This window comes from Scyliorhinus torazame, chromosome 21 (assembly GCF_047496885.1).
Source record: "Scyliorhinus torazame isolate Kashiwa2021f chromosome 21, sScyTor2.1, whole genome shotgun sequence".
NCBI lineage: Eukaryota > Metazoa > Chordata > Chondrichthyes > Carcharhiniformes > Scyliorhinidae > Scyliorhinus > Scyliorhinus torazame.
The window spans coordinates 35420893-35442163 of record NC_092727.1 but is presented as its reverse complement, the minus strand read 5'-3'; the positions used below and the strand labels follow the sequence as shown (position 1 = coordinate 35442163).

General features: G+C 44.1%; 1 protein-coding gene across 4 annotated transcripts in view; it reads left to right on the top strand.

Annotated features, from left to right (window-relative positions):
• Positions 1-18585, top strand: part of LOC140398253 (sialic acid-binding Ig-like lectin 13) — a 79845-nt gene extending 61260 nt beyond the window's left edge. Inside the window, exons 7-10 of one of the 4 annotated variants that reach the window (XM_072486698.1) lie at positions 2150-2193; positions 13486-13545; positions 13647-13750; positions 16590-18585. In XM_072486698.1, coding sequence (XP_072342799.1) covers positions 2150-2193; positions 13486-13545; positions 13647-13750; positions 16590-16727 — 346 coding nt within the window. In that variant the 3' untranslated portion in view covers positions 16728-18585. Of the gene's footprint in view, positions 1-2149; positions 2194-13485; positions 13546-13625; positions 13751-16589 lie in introns of all 4 variants that reach the window. The other 3 variants (XM_072486697.1, XM_072486695.1, XM_072486694.1) reach the window with 3 other exon arrangements.
• The last annotated feature ends 2686 nt before the right edge of the window (positions 18586-21271 follow it).

Genomic DNA, 21271 nt, shown 5'->3' with positions numbered 1-21271 from the left:
CATACCGATAGGACAGAGCCTCATAGAGCCAGGTGCCCCATTCGGCATTAAAACAACCCCCCTGTTACCAGCACGGGGCAATTCCCCCCGTACCCCCCCCTCTCGCTGCCCACAAATACACACATGGTGGCACTGCCAGGCGATGGTTCCAGGTAGCAATGTCAGGGCACTAAGCAGGCATGTACCTCCCCCCCCCCCCCCCCCCCCCCCCCCCCCCCCCCAAACCAGGGGCTATACTTAGAAATGTGCCCTAGCGGATTCCCTTCAGCTTCTTCACATTCTACAGAAGCAGTGGTAAACCTCATCATTCTGACTCCATGGGAGCGAGTTTGTTATATAGTGGGAAGCTTATGTCAGGGAAGGTCTTTAATTGCATTTGAATTTGTTAAAATATTTAATGGGCGGGAATCTCATTGGATCATTGGCTAGGGGTGTGGAAAATCTTATTTTCTGATCTCACGAGATTGTGCGCCGGGGTCTCCGTTTCCGCTCACGGCGGATGCGGGTGCAAAATTATCCCCATGGTGTGAGCGCGGTGTGTGCAGCTGATGTGTGGCTGTGGCTTCCTTTGGGCTGCGGTGCAAGGATGGCCTTGCAAGCTTCCACTGCTACTATTCGCTGGTGCTCTTCTGCAGGAACTATGGCCCAAAGGATCATTGAGTATCAAACATGTGCCTCATGCAACAAACTGTTTTTGCTCTCTTTCTATTGTCGAAAATATTGTGCATTATGTGTCTACGTGGCAATCCATTTCTTTGGTTCTTTTGCCAATCAAAAAAAACACACAAATACTTTTTGAAACAAAATTACTTCATGAGTTGTGAACATCGTTGAACAAGGCCATGATTTCCCTTGAGAAGAGGGTGCAATGGGCCTTTTACCACAAACTGATGCATTTGGAACTTTGATGTTTTCTTCTTCAGTTCTCTGCCCGAAGGCAGGTCTGACCCACAATGCCTCAACTTCCACCACAAGTAGGGCAAGGAGGCAGGTCCCGAATCCATCCAGCCAGAACAGGGATCAAACCCTATGCTGTTGGCACTCAATCGGACATCCACTGACTATCCAGCTGATTGAACTCCGAAGGAGTCGGAACTGCTCAAGTGACATCAACTTTTATAATGCATGTTATAGCCTGGAGCTATGGACAGTGGTGGCAGAGGCTCCAATTTCTTCCCATAGGAACAGGAATAGGCCATTCAGCCCCTCAAGCCTGTCCCTCAATTCACTGAGATCATGGCTGATCTTCTGCCTAACTCCATACACCTGCCTTTGGCCCATATCCTATAATATTTTTGCTTAAAAAATGTGCCTGACCACGGCCAACTCCACATGCCTGCCATTGGCATGAGCTGGGAGTCTTCGCAAGTTGCTACTCAACTAGGTTGGCTGTGTTATGAAACTTCCTTGACCATCAAGTCCTGGAGTGGGGCTGAGCCCAGAGCTTCTGGATCAGAGGCAGGGGCGCAAAACATTGTGCCACAAGACCTTCACTTTGATGTTTTGTACACACACTAACTGCTAAAATTATAATTTCAAACTGTGTATTGTGAAAGCAGTGATCTTTCCTTGGACTCACTTTGTTATCAGCGAGTGGGTTGACTTATAGGATTGGCTTTTTGAAAAGGTTAACCTAGAGATTTCTATTTTAGTGATGCTGATATGTTCAAAATATTACACGTACCACTTCAACAAATGGAATGTACTTATGCTCCAAGGCCCCGAGATGAGATTTTATTTTCAAATGCTTTTGCTATGGTAGCTCTCATTAAACCAGAAATGGAGTAACACAGCCATGACGAAATGCTACTCATTTAAATACACATTTCAAAAAAAGGATGATTGTAAGTGGAAAAGAATTATGGCCAAAGGTGAAAACTTTGTTTCTTTTATTTGCAACACCGTTCACTTAAGCCACATCATTACACCGGTAGGTTAGATAATTTAAACTACCCAGCATTTCTCAACAGCTCTTAAAAGCTGTGATACACTATAATGTAGACTATATTAAAATGTTGAAAGTTGCTGAGTGTCATGACATGATCTTCTACCCAATGTTACTGAACCGCAGATGAATAAAATTAAGCTCTAGCATCTTACTTTGGTATCTTACATAACATTAATTGTGTTTTATTTCCATTTATTACAGCCCTGAAACCATGGACAGGTGTGGAAATTTCAACAGCGAGACTGGTAGGTGACTGTTTTACATCTATGTATTAAATATTGTCAGGGTGTATGTCTGTGCAACCAAATGGATATTTATCCTCATAACTATGCAAATATCATGGCATACCTCTGCAATGTCTACCTGTTTAATTAAGTGGATTATCTTTAAAAGAAAATGTTGGAACAAGTAAACTAGTCCCATTTTTTAAATGTTGATGTAATCCAGATGTCAGGTGGATATTGTGATAGATCTTGTGCGTCGGTCAAAATAGCTTTAAAATGTAAGAGTTCATAGAGCATGCTCGGATTGCACTAAAGAACAAGCTATTAAACTGGACAATAGAACCAGAGAAATGGCCTTCATTTGAATGGGGGAAGAGGGTAAATTTAAATCGAATCTGGGGGAACAGGTTTGAGAATTTTCTGGGCCTTTTGGGCGATGGGGCAGTTGGCAAAACAGCAGGGAGGTGCATGGCATCTTCCTGCCACTGTCCATACTGCCAGCAGTGGGGCAGTTGGCTGTTTGATCCTTTTGAGGGGAACTTTGTGCCTCTGTAGGCATTTTGTTCGCTCTGGGAGGCCTGCTGCTGCATAGGGAGACCATGCCATAGAAGCTGGTGGCCTTACAAAAGGCTTCTTAGGAGGGGCTCTCCATTATGGACACTTCATGCCCCAGGGAGGGACAATGGCGTAACTGGCGCTCCATGACTAACCCATCAGTAACTGGGGCCTGACGGCCTGGCCCCTGGATATTCATGAACTATCATGGCTGCCTTTAAGGTGCCCACTGCCTGCAGCTGTTGCCTCAGCAATAGCCCCCACTAATGGTAGCACTGTTGCAGCTGTTGAACTGCCAGCTCTCTAATTGGCCTGCTGGAGATTTGCCATCCATGTCTTGTCACCTTCTGAACAAGGGTCACTTCCCACTTTCAATTTCAAGATTCCTGCTTTTTCAAGATAACTCAGCCCAAGACTTCAATCAGCCGGTGCTAATTACAGAATATGAATAATTTTACAGGTGGCCTGTAGTAATATTTGGGACGGAAGAGGTGGACCTGTGATTTGTAATTTTTGTTTTGTAAAAATATACTTCATTTGTAAAATATCTGATATCTGAAAGAACATTACAAACGGGCTCGACCTAACCAAATGGGCACGGAGTCCCATGGTAAGCATGTTTAGCCGCATGTTTCCCGGTGCTCGCAATGCCGAGAAACACTCTGTTATCTAACGTCCTTCCGGTTAGATACGGGGCTTCAGTAGGGGATGCGTGGCCGAGGGCGCACACCGTCCCGTTTTCTACACTGAGGGGCTCTGCTCGCCTGGACTGCTCAGTGCAGCGAGAGATCGGGATGCCACCTCTCAAGCTCCCAACGAGACCCCCGAACTCCCTCCCCCTCCCCTCACCCCGCAAGCCCCAACTCACTATAAGGGGGTTCACGGACCCTCTCGTACTCCCCTCCCACACCTTGGCAGTCAATACCGGTCACGTTGCACCGCGGTGCTTTTCGGGCACAGTGTGGACGGTAGATTACGGGCAACATTTCAAAATGGCTATCACAGGTGCAATAATATTCAGGTTCTCTACATACATCATGTTGCACTCTTGAGGCCCTTCAATACAATAAAAGAAACATTACAGACATTTCAGAATTGCCATTACAAATGGTGCAAAGGTATATAAGTTTACCACATCAACAAAGTTGCACTTTGAGGTGTTTCAATACAATTGTGATGCATGTAATATTCACTATATATCCTCTATGTTAGTCAGACAGCCCCGAGGGTGTTCTACACAGTTCCCCTTAGTTCACAATGGCACTATGGCTGAAAGGTCTTAGACAGCTATCTTCTCCCTTGTACTTCTGCGGCAGCTTTAGTACATACATCAGTACGTAGTCCTGGTCTTTGGAATGTACCAGTTCGCAACACTTGGTTGGGGACAACTCTTTGCACTGGAAGATGAATAGGTTTCGGGCAGACCAAAGAGTGTCCTTCACTCCAAGGTCCTATTTATTTTACAATTGTATTGTGATTTTTTTTTTTGCATTTTAAAATTGATGATCGTCCAGGTGTGCATCCCTGGGAACAGCCCATAGATTAGAGCCCTGAATCACGGAGCTGCTCGGGATGAACCTCGACACAAACACCTCCTCTTTCTCCAGACCTTCTTTGCAAAGGCATATTCCTCGAGGAGGTCGACAACGGTCTCTTCCCCACCTCAGTCACCTCGAAGGCAACATGCTGATGGGGTGAGACTCAGGGCATGTAGAAAGGAACTGATGGAGAGGGCCTTTCTCATGACCAGCCAAGCTTGGTCATGGTGCTTGTTTGAAAGTTCTGATGATGCAGCATTCTGCCAAATGACCTTGATAGTCTACTTGGGGAACAATCTGACAGGCTCCACCATGTCCTTTTCCTGAAGGGAGTCTAGGATGTTACGTGCAGACCACAACTTGATGGACTTGTGGTCTGTAGCGCACAAAGACTCACGAGAGACGAATAGAGATGAAGTCGATGAGGCTTTATTAAGCGTGACTTGTTCCCTGCAGTTCAGTAACAGACTGGCCTGCGGGGGAGAACTCCTGGTTCTTATACTCCGCCTTCAGGGCGGAGCTAGAGGTCAACAGCCAACCAGGACCCGGGATCTGTCAGCCAATGACATCACGGCTTCACAGTCCCACATGACCCCTAATGCATACTACCACATGGTCAAAGGTGTTTCTCTGCAAAATTCTTTCCCCGAGGATCATGTGGTACGGCACAGTCCAACTACTTGGAATGGCAGTTTGGCCAGACCAATCCTTCGCAACACTGGGAACAGATAAGAGCGTCAGCATGTAGTGACACTTGGTGCTTTTGCATACCAAGTATCTATGCACAGGTTGATGCAGACACACACAAAGGTGGCCATCAAGATGAGGGCGATGTTGGGCACATTTTATCCCCCTTTATCTGGAGGTTTGTACATCGCATGCCTTTTGAACGTGGTCCATTTTTGACCCCCAGATGAAGCAGAAAAAGACTTGGGTAATCACCACAAGGCAGGAGTGAGGAATGGGCCTGCATCACACACAGCAACACCGAGAGTGCCTCACACCTGATGACCAGGTTCTTACAATGGAGGGGGAGCATTGCTCCTACATGCCCAGGTTTTGCTTCATTAATATCTACATGCTTCTTCCAGTTTCTAACGGATGCCCTGGTCCCTCTGAACCACATTCCCAGCACCGTCTGAAAGTGAAGGAGACAAGGGATCGGTCAGCCCAATTCCCAAAGACCACGGTCTCGCTCTTGCCATGATTTACTCTGGCTCGCGAGGCAGTTCAAACTGGTCCTGGATGTTTATCAGTCTGCACGCCGACAGGGGATTCATGCAGAAAACTATGACGTCAGGATCCATGTTGAAGATTATGATGTCAACCATGTACAAGGGAGGCTTTGACTTGAGTGCCTCCACTACCTGGAATCATCACTTCTCCTATGCCTGAATGCTTCCTGATAGACTCAGCAAAGAGTTTGATACAACATACGAATGGGAGGGCCGCCCAACCTGATTCCAGATACAATTGGAAAGCCTTCTGATTCCCACATGTTGATTGAAACTGCAGTACTGATGTTTGTGTCGAGAAGTTGGATCTCATTGCAGATTCCCTTCCCAAACCCCATTTTGGAGAGCATGTCCATCATGTGGTTGTGTGGTTTTCTGCCATAGGCCTTCTCCTGTTCCAGGCTGATGATGTATCACGTACATAGGCAGTCATATCCCTGAGCAGCATGAGACTATCAGCGATCCTCCTGCTAGGAACAGAGCAGGTCTGGTCAGGGTGGATCACTGACTCCCGAGCAGATGAGAGTATTGGTGCCCTTCCTCATGGATTCTGACATACTCCAGGCCACAAGCAAATTCTCATATACCTCCAGCAGTTTGGAGCCGATCCAGTCCCATTGAGCGTCCCATCGACCCAAATACAACTCAGCCGGTAAGCTATCGGCTTAGAGATAGACAACAGTACAGAAGATACACAGAGAGATCAGTTCAGTCCATAAGAGGTTTATTCAGGAGTCTGGTAACAGTGAGGAAGAAGCAGTTTTTGAATCTGTTGGTGTGTGTTCTCAGACTTCTGTATCTTCTGCCTGATAGAAGAGGTTGGAAGAAAGAATAACCCAGGTAGGAGGAGTCTTTGATTATGCTGCCCACTTTCCCAAGGCAGCGGGAGCTGTAGACAGAGTCAGTGGATGGGAGGCTAGTCCGAGTGATGGACTGGGCTGTGTTCACGACTCTCTGTAGTTTCTTACGGTCTTGGTCCGAGCAGTTGCCATACCAGACTGTGCTGCAACCAGATAGGATGTTTTCTATGGTGTATCTGTAAAAATTGTCAATAAGAGTCAATGGGCGGGATTCTTCGGTCTCCAACGGCAAAATCGTATTCGGCGACTGGCTGGAGAATCAACAGTGGTACTTAAATCGGGGGCGGTGCCGCTTTTGCGATGCTTGGCTCCCTTCAAAACGGCATTCTCTAGGAGTACGCTGCACGCCATAGGGACGGCTTTAGGACGTTACCTGAGGCCCTCCCCCTGATGCTCCACCCCCGATGGGTCGAGTTCCCGACGGAGTCGGTCGCGTGTGGTATTTATTTTCGGTAACTCGGTGTGGCAGCAGCGCACTAAATCCAACGCCAGCACAGTCGTGGGCGAGCCAATTCGCGGGCAAGGGGGGATTTGGCAGGGGGTAGTTTGGTAGTGGTGAGCCTGGCCAAAGGGGGTCACTATTTGGCAGGCTGGGTCCGTGCGTGGCCGGCGCCATGTTGCACATGCGTGGCCACGGATCCGACAATTCTCCAGTCTTATCCACTGCAAGAGCCGGGTGCTCTATGCTGCGTGCTTGCTAGCCCCCCACCAGGCGGAAGATCGGTAGCCATTTTGTGCCATGTTTTGGCCGCAAAACACCACCGTTCCCATGCTGGCATCAGCACTTAGTCTCAGAATCTGAAAATCCAGCCCCATGTCTCTTAGTTTCCTGAGGAAATCTAGGCGCTGTTGTGCTTTCTTGGTCGCAGCATCAGCGTGGGCGGACCAGGACAGATTGTTGGTGATGTGCACGCCTTGGAATTTGAAGCTTTCAACCATCTCCACCTCGGCACCATTGATGCAGACTGGGGTGTGTACAGTACTTTACTTCTTGAAGAAGGAGGTCATTCGGCCCATCGAGTCTGCACCGGCTCTTGGAAAGAGCACCCTACCCAAGCCCACACCTCCACCCTATCCCCATAACCCAGTAACCCCACCCAATACTCAGGGCAATTTTGGACACTAACGGCAATTTAACATGGCCAATCTACCTAACCTGCACATCTTTGGACTGTGGGAGGAAACTGGAGCACCCGGAGGAAACCCACGCACACACGGGAGAATGTGCAGACTCCCCACAGACAGTGACCCAAGCCAGGAATCTAACCTGGGACCCTAGAGCTGTGAAGCAATTGTGCTAACCACTATGCTGCCCAGCTCCTTAATTTTGCTGACATTGAGGGAGCGATTGTTGTCGTTGCACCAGGCCGCTAAGTTCTCTTCTTCGTGTACTCTGACTCATCTTTGTTTGACATCCGACCCACTACGATCCTGTCATCAGCAAACTTGTAGATGGGGTTGAAGCCAAATTTTACCGAACAATAGTGTGTGTCTAAGGAATGTAGCAGGAGGCTAAGTGCTCAGCCTTGTGGGGCCCGGTATTGAGGACTATCGTGGAGGATGTATCGTTGTTTATCCTTACTGAACCAGCAACCTTAACCTCCAGCAACTTCCACATTTTGTTTATTTCCTCAGTCCACATCCAAGCCTAATTAATTAAGGACATTGAGCATCAAGAGTAAATAGACTCACAAAATTAAACACAAAACAGTTGAACATGACAGAAAGAATGGTACTACCAGCTGCTCTAATGTATCTAAGTAACTGTTTGAATGTCCCCATTGACTGAGACTAGCAAGCTAGCTTGCCTGTCTATTCCCTTTCCTATCAGAGCATCTACATCAAGCATGAGGAGTAAAAAAGTGAGGATCATTTGATTGAAATAGCGTTGGAAGCTTAATCTTCTGCAATGATATTTCCTAATTCTGCTTCTTAGATTCTGTTGTATGGAGCTTTGACCTTTCAGGATAATAGGAATTCAAATCAGCTGATTTGAGCCATATGAATTCATTAAAAAAAAATTTCAATTCATTTACGGGATGTGGGCGTCGCTGGTTAGGCCAGCATTTATTGCCCTTCAGAAGGTGGTGGTGAGCTGTCTTCTTCAACTGCTGCAGTCGTTGATGTGTAGGTATACGTACTGTGCTGTTAGGGAGGGAGCTCTAGGATGTTTCCCCAGCGACAGTGAAGGAATGGTAATATATTTCCAAGTCCGGCTAGTGAGTAACTTGCAGGGGAATCTCCAAGTGATGGGGTTCCCAGGTATCTGCTGCTCTTGTCCTTCCAGATGGTAATGGTCGTGGGTTTGGAAGATTTTGTCTAAGAAACCTTTGTGAGTTACTGCAGTGCATCTTGTAGATGGTGCACATAGCTGCCACTGTTTGTCAGTGGTGGAGGTTTTGAATGTTTGTGGACGGAGGAGCAATCAATTGGGCTACTTTACCCTGGATGGTGTCAAGCTTCTTGAGTGTTGCTGGAGCTGCACTCATCCAGTCAATGGAGAGTAATCCATTACACTCCTGACTTGTGCCTTTGAGGGGTTCGGGGGGGGAGGCGTCGGTCAGGAGGTGAGTTACTCACCGTACGATTACTAGCCTTTGACCTGCCCAGGTAGCTACAGTATTCATGTGGCTAGTCCAGTTCAGTTTCTGATCAATGGTAACCATCAGTGTTGATTGTGGGGGATTCAGTGATGGTAATGCCATTGAATGTCAAGGGACGATGGTTCGATCCTCTCGTGTAGGAGATGGTCATTGCCTGGCACTTGTGTGGCGCGAATGTAATTTGCCACTTGTCAGCCCAAGCCTGGATATTGTCCAGGGCTTGCTGCATTTGGACATAGAACAATACAGCGCAGTACAGGCCCTTCGGCCCACGATGTTGCACCGAAACAAAAGCCATCTAACCTACACTATGCCATTATCATCCATATGTTTATCCAATAAACTTTTAAATGCCCTCAATGTTGGCGAGTTCACTACTGTAGCAGGTAGGGCATTCCACGGCCTCACTACTCTTTGCGTAAAGAACCTACCTCTGACCTCTGTCCTATATCTATTACCCCTCAGTTTAAAGTTATGTCCCCTCATGCCAGCCATATCCATCCGCGGGAGAAGGCTCTCACTGTCCACCCTATCCAACCCCCTGATCATTTTGTATGCCTCTATTAAGTCTCCTCTTAACCTTCTTCTCTCCAACGAAAACAACCTCCAGTCCATCAGCCTTTCCTCATAAGATTTTCCCTCCATACCAGGCAACATCCTGGTAAATCTCCTCTGCATCCGCTCCAAAGCCTCCACGTCCTTCCTATAATGCGGTGACCAGAACTGTACGCAATACTCCAAATGCGGCCGTACCAGAGTTCTGTACAGCTGCAACATGACCTCCCGACTCCGGAACTCAATCCCTCTACCAATAAAGGCCAACACTCCATAGACCTTCTTCACAACCCTATCAACCTGGGTGGCAACTTTCAGGGATCTATGTACATGGACACCTAGATCCCTCTGCTCATCCACACTTTCAAGAACTTTACCATTAGCCAAATATTCCGCATTCCTGTTATTCCTTCCAAAGTGAATCACCTCACACTTCTCTACATTAAACTCCATTTGCCACCTCTCAGCCCAGCTCTGCAGCTTATCTATATCCCTCTGAAACCTGCTACATCCTTCCACACTATCGACAACACCACCGACTTTAGTATCGTCTGCAAATTTACTCACCCACCCTTCTGCGCCTTCCTCTAGGTCATTGATAAAAATGACAAACAGCAACGGCCCCAGAACAGATCCTTGTGGTACTCCACTTGTGACTGTACTCCATTCTGAACATTTCAAACATGGAATGCTTTATTATCTGAGGTGTCCTGAATGGTACTGAACATTGTGCAGTCATCCGCAAACATCCCCACGTCTGACCTTATGATGGAAGGCAGGTCATTGATGAAGCAGCTGAAGATGGTTGGGCTTAGGACACTAGCCTGAGGAACTCCTGCAGTGATGTCCTGGAGCTGAGATGATTGACCTCCAACCATCACAACCATCTTCCTTTGTGCCTGGCATGACTCCAACCAGTGGAAAGTTTTCCCCTTGATTCCCATTGACTCCATTGACTTTAGCTATGATGCCAGACTCAGTCAAATGCTGCGTTGATGTTAAGGGCAGTCACTCTCACCTCTCCTCTGGCATTCAACTCTTTTGCCCATTTTGAACCAAGGCTGTAATGAGGTCAGGAGCTGAGTCACCCTGGGCGTAACCCAAACTGAGCGTCCATGAGCAGGTTATTGCTGAGTAAGTGCCACTTGATAGCACTGTTGATGACTACTTCCATCACTTTCCTGTTGATGGAGAGTGGACTGATAGGACGGCAATTGTCTGGGTTGGATTTGTCCTGTTTCTTGTGTACCAGACATATCTGGGCAATTTTCCACATTGCCGGGTGCTGTAGCTGCACTGGAACAGCTTGGCTAGGGGTGCGGCAAGTTCTGGATGCTGGGGACCTGCAAGACTGAGATGGAACATCCACTTTTGTTACTGATCTGTAACCGACAGCCATCCTCTTTACGCCTGGTGAATGTTGGTGGATTGCCCGTCTTCCAGTCCACCAGAGGGCTAGCAGGACTGGAAATTCCCACCCAAAGTCAATGGACAGTTGCCCACTCTCAAAACTTTCCAGTCCTGCCTGCGACAATTCCCGATGTTGGTGGGACTGGCAAATCCCAACCTAAAAGTTTCAGATATGTCCCGAGTTATAAATTTCATGCCCTAATCAATAAATAGTTCCCATTTTTTTGCTGCATCATTGTGGAATTGTACTTTCTACTCTTGACAGAATAAAATATTTGACACTTATACTAGTTAAATGTCAATATCCCACGACAAGCATGAAAAGAACATTTAAATTGTGCATCATAATGGCTGGTTTTCTTTCAGTCTCACATCCTTGATTTGTACTCCAAGAAGTCATTGCCAGAAACATTGCAGCCGCCTGCCTTTTTGATTTCTTGTCATTAAACCAATGAAAGTTGGCAATTGATGCTTTGTATGGAAAATCAGGAAGTTAAACCCACAAGTCTTTTGGCAAACCGCACTGACACTTAGACACAGCAGTTTTAAATGCGTCACTGATACTGGAGCCAGAACTATATTCATTTACCTCTATCGTTTGTGGTTAAAGTGTGATTGTACACTGACAGCAAAGCAATTGTACTAAGTCATGCAAGCTGACACAATAAAGGGTTCTGCCCCTTGGTTACTGTTCATCTGATTTCGATTTGTTGACTGTGGTCACTGCTTTAAAGCTTGCTTGCTCGAGCTTTTGTTGAAGACGTGAAAGGAAAGTCCCAAGTTTGATGATTTTGTGGTTCTCAGTTGGCCCTCACTGGAGAAATCACAACCTGCATCAGCTTTTCTGTAGTAGAGGAAATGAATCACGCAGGCTGTATATTATCCAGTGACCATTGCTAGAAATATGTGCTTTGCTTTTATGGTCCGAGACAATTACTCTCCACTCCATGTCCGGAATCAGCATGAAACATTGCCAACATAATAGAATCATAATAGAATCTAAGAATCAGGGAGAAGGTTAAGAATGGTCACTTCAGTGAATTTCTATACCTAGACCCACACCTCCCAATAAAATATTTTTCCTTCCTGTTGGAGAGAATGTCAATGAGATACTCTCCCGCTGCATCCATCCCAGCCATAGCTCATTGAAACCAAAAATAGAATGCTGGAAAATCTCAGCCGGTCTGGCAGCATCTGCAGGGAGAGAAATGAGCTAACATTTTGAGTCCAGATGACCCTTTGACAAAGCTCATCGGGTCATCTGGACACGATACGTTAGTTCTTTTCTCTCCCTAGGTGCTGCCAGATCTGCTGAGATTTTCCAGCATTTTCTCTTTGGTTTTAGATTCCAGCATCCGCAGTAATTTGCTTTTATCCATATCTCATTTAAATATGTATAGCAGGTTTCCAGCAGATTTGCGGCAGCAGTAGAGAAGCCATTGTGATTACAAAGGAAAAAATTCCAACTGCAACATCCAAATGACCAATCAAGGATTTCAGATGGGCAGGAGATCTGAAACAAAGACCCACTCGACCAAATCCTTCAACAGATCAGCCACTGAGGACAGTATGGAATAAGAGGACATCATTTCAAGCCCCTTCCCCTTCATGGGAGTACGCAGATGTAATTATCATCACATTCCAGGGCTCACTGCTACCTTCTCCTATGTTGGCCCTGAGAGGCAGCAATTGTACTGGAGGAAAGACTGAAGCTATCAAAACCCTCTCCCCTGTTGGTGGAGGAGAGGGCAGGAGTAGGCAGTTGTAGTGCTGGTTGGGGCAGTGAGATGACAGTGGGCCTCAGCATCCTATCTCCCCATCATTTCCATTGTAATCGCACCTATTTTGTGCAGGACCACAGAGCAAACTTCCCTCATATCTCTTTGTCTTCTTTCAAATTGTTTTATCATTGAAGACAATCAGAGATACAGCACAGCATACATGTGGATGACAGCTCATATGAAAACATTGCAAGTTTTTTGTTTTGCTTCAATCAAATTTGGGTAGCTTCCATTTGGTGAGATTGTGGCAATTGCTGCCTATTCTGAGTCTTTGGAATATTGACTATTCCAACACAATGTTCATTTCCAATAGGCTAGCCTTCCACATTTTACCTTCTGTAAATCTGAGGTCAACTGAAACTCTGCTGACCGTGTTGCTAAGCACGCCAAATCCAATTTACCTGTGCTCATTGTCATACATTGGTTCCCAGTAAAGCAGCACTTCCATTTTAAAATTCTCATCTTTGTTTTCTGGTTCCTCCAAGACCTTGCTCTTTCCCATCTCCTGCAGCTCACAGCCGCCTGAGATATCAGAGATCATCTAATTCTAGCCATTTGAACAGTCCGATTTTAAACATTCCACCATTGGCTCGACCATTTGTAGCCTTTAGTAGCCTAGGCACTTAGCTCTGGAAATTCCTTCCTAAGTCTCCGCACCTCTCTTTCCTTCTTGAAGGTGCCTTTACCTCTTTGACCAAACATTTGGCTATTTCCCCCAATAACAGTTTTGGGATTTATTCACTTTTAATGTTCCCATATTCTTTTTCAATTGGCAGATATAATATATGCATCAGTCAGGAGAGATAATCTACCAAGCAGTCCAAAACATTCGACAGGTTGGTTAAACTACATTGACTTCAAATTCTTTCCTATCTCAATGCTACGAAGAATGTTTCATGCAGTTTGTTTTATGCAGTTTCTTTATCCCCAGAAGCAGATACTATTGAATACAACAATATAGAAGAGGAAAATGAAGAAGTGTCGTATGCAGATATTGTCATTCATAATCCAAAGCGACAAGGCTACAATCAATGGCCCAAGGTATTCATATTATTTCAGTACAATCTTCCTTGTCATTTATATTTCATATGCCTGTCATCCATAGTTCAGCATGGGGCCAGTTATGAGTCAATGCCCTCTGAGGAGATTCGTACCCAGCAAAGCATTGTGGATTTATTTGGTGAATATAAGTCCTTTCTCTTTGAAGACTGGTTTTTGAGGGGGAAATGGATTCATTAACCAGCAGTACCTCTTTATAAATGGATCTGAAGTGAGGCAAAGTAATGTAATCAGAGAGAGATTCTGATAATACAGGAAATTGTCTTCATGTAGAATTAGGGAGAATCATAGAATCCCTATGCGCAGAAGGAGGCCATTTGGCCCATCGAGTCTGCTCTGACCCTCTGAAAGAGCAGCCAACCTTGGCCCACTCCTCCACCCTATCCCCGCAACCCCACCCAACTGACACATCTTTGGACACTGAAGTGGCAATTTAGCAGGACACTCCGGGGCAATTTAGCCGGACCAATCCACCTAACCTGCACATCTTTGGACTGTTGGAGGAAAACCGAGCACCCAGAGGAAACCCATGCAGACACTGGGAAAATGTGTGGACTCCACATAGTCACCCGAGGCCGGAATTTAACCCGGGTCCCGGTGCTGCCAGAGAGAGCCATCTGTGACCTATCAGTAGACAGTGAATGTCTCTAATACTATCTGCTACCTCAATTTCATGTAGGGGGTGGGTGCTGCTATCATCTTCAATTTCTTCCAGCATGAATAGGGTGCTGATCTTCAGGACCTTTTTATCCATACATGAGCTTTGTGTCCATTTGGTGCCTCTTCACAGCTGCTGATCTGAAACTGGAATCAAAGTACCGGGCCAGGGAGGAATTGAACCCAAGACAAACCTACCAGTTTTTAAATCTGGTGCTCAGTGCAGGAATATGGTATAAAGGATAACCCTTTTGTCTGACATTCTGTTATTGTGAGATCTTATAGTCTTTTGGTTCTCGTTCTAGGTATAGATTTCCCTTCTCTAATACCTCATTGGTGCATGTGGTCATATGGTACTGACATATCTATCTAATCCAATTTAAGTTAATATAGTCAATCATATAAGTACGGATCACAAATATGTCATTCTTAATCAGGCTCTTTGGTATAGAGGAAATCATTCTGCAATCTTTTCAAAACAGTTTTTCCGACACATTGGAAATTTGGTGACATCTATCATTATTTTTACCTTGAACACTTTCAAATTTGGTCCTTGCTTTCAATGGAATTGAATGTTTGTGTCTCCAGAACCAAGTGTCAATCTTTCAAAAACCTTTTGTTCTGACATTGATAGAACTCGCCATAGTTTATCACATCTCATCTAACTCAACATTTAAAATCTAGTTATAGTTCTATAGCCAGTGGCTATTCCAAAACGTATCCCCAATCTCTGCTATCTCTTTTTGGTTGGGTTGATTTATTAGAGGAACAAAACTCATTTAGCTTCAGACAAGATAGAAAATAGAATATTTTTCAATGTGCTACATATTCTAACATGTCACTTTCTACTGCTGACCCTTTCTGAGACCCAAGGCAAAAGTTTTCAATTCTTAGTACCATTGACAAGGCTATGCACACAACAAGTGACTTATCAGAAAAGTCAGAGGAAAGAGTGGATGAAGTTTCTGTTGCAATCTGTTTCACACGACTTTATAAATTTGTTATCTTGCAATCTTGGTTCAAGCCTATTTAATTCTAAATATTGCTGAAAAACGGATCGATGCGGAGGTTTCTGGTCTCTCACTCATCCGGACAAACACAAGAATGCCAAATTTCAATGTGAGTGACAATTTATATTGCATGAGAAAAGAGAAGCTGATACACTGACAAGTTGGCTCTGATTGGAAATATCTTGAGAAATTAGAGCTGGATTGCCAACTAATCAACAGCCCTTTACTCGAGCAGCATAAATTGTTTTTCCTTCAGAAACTTGGTATTCTTGCATCTGAGTGGGAGACAAAAAGCTTCAACAGCATTTCTCTTCTTTCAGCAGTACTCAAAATAATGAATGACTGCATCTTCATTTATTATCTTTTGTTGACAATAAACTTGCACAAAATCTTTAACCTTTTTTTAAATATGCAAAGGACAACAAGTTGTGTAAGTTTCCAGGGCTGATTAGGTACCTAGAGACTAGGAGCAGGCGCTAGATTTTTTATACCCTTTCTGTCTTTGAGAACTCTGTGGACATTTGATTGTTGTTGTAAGTAAACCCACCACACACACTTGGGAATAGGAATGCAAAAAGGTCCCTACCTTTATGAAGCAAAAGGCAAAATATCCAGCAGATGCTGGAAGTATTCAGTTTATTGGGCACCCTCTGTGGAGAGGAAATCATGATTTGGGCAGCATGGTAGCACATGGGCAGCACTGTAGCACAAGTGGCTAGCACTGTGGCTTCACAGCGCCAGGGTCCCAGGTTCGATTCCCTGCACGTTCTCCCGTGTGTGCGTGGGTTTCCTCCGGTTTACTCCCACAGTCCAAAGACATGCAGGTTAGGTGGATTGGCCATGCTAAATTGCCCTTAGTGTCCAAAAAGGTGAGGAGGGGTTATTGGGTTATGGGGATAGGGTGGAAGTGATGGCTTAAGTGGGTCGGTGCAGACTCGATGGGCCAAATGGCCTCCTTCTACACTGTATGTTCTATGTTCATTAATATTTCAGATCTTTGTTCTGAAAAAGGCTCACCCAAACCTGAAGAACTAATACCTTGCCTTCCTCTCCCTACAGATCCCACTTGATATGCAGAGTTTCCAACACTTTTTATTCCACATTTATCAGATGTTTTGCACAAAGTAAGTTTTTTTTCTCTTTTTTTTTCACAGCACACCCCTGATATAAAAGAGAAAAATACTGGGAAAGACTTCAAACACACACATGGTTTATCTCCTCACAAACATGTTGATGATACCTCTGAATATTCTGCAATCCGGATTTCACATCAGGATTTAAGAACTGCTTGACTATACAACAGTGATTAGCTTCTGCTATATGTACAGCATTACTAATAAACTGCTCCAGCAGTCTTCAGAAAATACGACCTGCCGAGCATCTGAAAACTGAAGAACCGTGATTGAATGAACTAGGATTGCACTGCAGGAGGTGTGTCTCACTTCATAATGTTTCCTGTGATTCTGATAGGATTTTATCATTCATTTTTTGAAGCTAAATGGAAATCCATAAAGGGCCAAACAGTTTGAAACATTGTATTTCCCTGTACCCCAACCCTCGCAATCCAATTTGCCTATCCTTCTGCTAAGTGTACAGACATGGCAGCAGTTGTACCATTAGTACCTGCAGCTCTAGGGATACCTCCACAAATGGACCCTTTTTATTATGTGCTGCATAAGCTTTGAGTTTATATTTTACATTAAAGGTCCCATACTCAGCCTCTCAGAAGCCCGGCTGTCCAATCGTGGGAGGCATTTTGTTCTTACTCATCGCCCCTGGAGCTTACAGTTGGAGACATTGGATAACAGCAAGAATCCAGAACCCTTGAGATGGCTTTTCTGTCCTGTTCATGGCTGGCTAGGGATAAGAGAACAAATGCAGTGATCACGGAACTGCCACCAGAACGGAGCTTAGCTAACTCAGCACAGACCAAGGGTTAAACCCTGAATACTTCTTCTGCGTGGTTCAGAATTGCACTGCATGGGATGTACTTACCACTGAGCTATCAATAGACTAAAGAGGGGCAGCAAGGTGGTGCAGTGGGTTAGCCCTGCTGCTTCATGGCGCTGAGGTCTCAGGTTCGATCCGGCTCTGGGTCACTGTCCATGTGGAGTTTGCACATTCTCCCCGTGTTTGCGTGGGTTTTGCCCCCACAACCCAAAGGTGTGCAGAAGAGGTGGATTGGCCATGCTAAATTGCCCCTTAATTGGAAAAAAATGAATTGGGTACTCTAAATTTATTTTTAAAAATAAATTAAAGAGAAATGTTAGCATAAATAAAAATCTATTTGAGCATTAAAATTCTCAGTAACTAATGTAACTAAAAAAACAAACAATTTCAACCCATTGCTTGAATGTACAAAATTGTAGGTTTGCAAAAAATGTTGATGAATGCTAATAATAACTGAAACAAAGAATATTTAATGGAAAAGTTCAAACAATGTATTATGTATAGGAACTTCAACACCCAGGAACTGCACAATATGAAATTGGCAGTCATTTATATTTCAAAAACAGAGTAGATTCTGTAATACCACAAATCGATTCTATGGTCATTCGACACTTTAAAACCACAATCTTGTAAGTAGAAGAATTTTGTCTGTCAAAGTGTCTCTTACATATTTGCAAAATCCTGGTGCAGGCAATGAACATACAAATATGTCAGATTTTATATGCAGAATAATTACTGAAAATGGTAAGAACAAAACTGCTCAACTAGTTAGGATGAATTTAGCTGGTACCCTGCAGCGTTGACTTTTTATTTGCCACACTATGTTCACGTAACATGCAAATTTATTGAGTTTGTGTATGTGTGGACATATTTATGAGCAACAACTTATAAAATCCAATCTTCAAAGCATACGACAACCATGCATTTGATTGCAAAATTATAGGATAGGGAGAAACCCTCTTTTCTGTAACTTGCTAAAAACCTGTGGAAAAAATTAGTAAACTGTCCCCTGTTCAGAATGTGCATGTGGACTTCCTTCAATTGTTCTGGGAGAAATCATCCAATCATCTTGCAAGCCTTTACCGAAAAACTTTGAAAATGCAAAAGGGGTGTGAATCGATATATGTAGTCATGCTATTTTGAAATATTAAATAACACTTCTTTTTAAATTAAGCCTTAATTTGGTTACTCCAAAAAATATTTCACGTTATTTGATTGTGTTTACTTTCTTTGCTATTTTAGTTATAAAGGATGACTTGCATTCCAGATTATTCTGAGTGGTTACTCAGGATTGGTTATTAATTTGCTGTTATTTTAATTTGCATTAATTAAGTGTGATGGTAAAAAAAAACATTGTCACAGAAGGATAGGTTGTACAGCAGACACTGCAAGACTTTTCTGGACAAATCATTATAGACATGGAATGATACAGCACAGAAGAAGTCGTTTAGCCCAATTCATCCCATTCCCCTTCAAATTTTGTCTCCCATATTCAGCGTCTGCTTACTATGTTTGCTGCAAGAAGATAAGGCTCGCTGAACTACTTTAAAATCTTTATTTTCACTAAACAATTGTCAATTAATCAATATAATTTGTACAAAAGATCATGAAAAATATATAGAAGATCATGAAAAACTTTACATCAGGAAATCATTGCAGAGATCCAACAAGTGATCTGAACTTGCTGCAAACATTTGACAAAGTTGAACAGGAAGTGTTTGCGTAGTAACTAGCACAGGGGTACATGTTGACATGAAAGAATAACCTAAAATCATTACAGCAGGAAGGAAGGTTTGATGACAGGAAGTATGTTCCCAGCTCAAGTTTTTTAATAATATGCTCGCTTATCTCCCTTATAGTTACATAAACTGAATTGAATGTGGTAGATCTCTTATCTGCCACTGATCTCTATGTATTGCTCTTATCGATGCCCAATATTGATGTCCGTTTCACTTCCTGGGAATAAGCTACAGTCATCTGCAGATTACTGGGCAAATTTAAATCCTGTCTGTTTCAGTGTCAGGATCATTCCCTCTCTGATCCACTTTTTGAAGTTCATACAACACAAAAAAATGCAATAAATATAACTTGACGCAATGTTTTGCAAATTACAAATTTTACTTTTAAATTTTTGAAATTAATCCTCCGCCTTTTTGAAATATTTTTCTTTTAAATAAATTTAGAGTACCCAGTTACTTTTTCCAATTAAGGGGCAATTTAATGTGGTCAATCCACCTAATCTTCTCATCTTTGGGTGTGGGGGTGAAATCCATGCAGGCACGGGGAGGATGTGCAAACTACACACAGTGAGTGACCCAGGGCCAGGATCGAACCTGGGCCCTCCGTGCTGTAGGCAGTAGTGCTAACCACTGCCACCATGCTGCCATTTTGAAAATAATTTTAAAGAAAAGCTACTGAGCAGAAACTTGAAGAAATTGTGGAACAATTTTCACTTGTACAGTTGAACGACTGGAGTTGAAGTGTCCTAGGACATTAGATGCACTGCACATGAGCAGAAAATATAAACTTCTGCGGAGTCACAGGTCCCAACAAAAATATCAACTAAAAGCGCAGCCTTCTGAAAACTTTAATGTAAGCATTAAAAGACCCAACATAATGCAATTGATAAAACTGATCGTTTGGTGACCTTTTTGGATTTTTATATTTTGGTTAAACCCTTTGGACATTGAAGTTGCGGTCACTATGGGGAAAATGTCAGGTGAAGAGAATGTTCTTTGAAATTGGTCAGATTGTACATACAGAATGACAAATTGCCATTGGAAAAGCAACACTATATGCAGATTATGCATTTTAAATGGAGAAGCAGCAGAGACATGACAACAGGAAGACCAGCTGCACATACAGGAAGTGCATACAGATGCATATCTTTTTATTTATTTAATATAATTTCAAGGAGGTATTACTATCCTGGCTCAAGCTGGTTAGGTTCATTTCCTTTTAATTTTTATTTGTTCCTCTGTGGTAAATGTGTGCGTAGCATGCACGGAAACCACAGGAACAATCTGTATGTGTTGAATTGCCTGATCATGGTTGGAATTGCAGAAGTATTATCAGTGCCCAAGACCAGCAAATGATAAACTGTTCTGTCATGATATTCAAACACACATCACAACGCACACATCATGATAGAGAGACCAACAGACCAATTAGCGCACATAACACGACAGCCAATCACAGACAAGAGCAGACACAGTACAAGACAAGAAACACGACACCTCCTGGCCAGTCCATCTGGAGACAGGTCAAGGTCAGGACCTCATTAACAAGACACTCACACAGTCACCACGTGCGGAGTACCAAGTCAGATGTGTAAATAACTAGTTGGAATAAAACTGCGTTATACCAATCGCAACCGTGTTGGTTCGTCTGTACCTCAGAGCACCCAACACCACATGGTACCAGTGAGTGAATTGATACCGGCAAATCTGCCATCCTGAGCCATGGACACCCACAACAAACTGCAGCCGTTGCAAGTCGCTGGGAACCTGGGCACCAATTGGAAGCTCTTCAAGCAGCGATTCGAACTGTTCATGCGAGCCAACGAAAAACAGGGCACCTCGGACGAAATAAAGATTGCCATGCTCCTCACTACCGCAGGTCAGCACGCCATCGATATATACAACTCCTTGGTGTTCGCGGAAGGCGAGAACAAATCTAAATATGACACGGTCCTCCTCAAGCTCGACCAGCACTTCAACGTTGAGGTCAATGAAAGCTTTGAGAGGTATATCTTTCAGCAGCGCCTACAAGGTAAGGATGAGCTCTTTCAGTCCTTCCTGACGCACCTCCGCATACTCGCGCAGTCCTGCGGTTACGGCACCACCTCAGAGTCAATGATCCGGGACCAGATCGTTTTTGGCGTTGC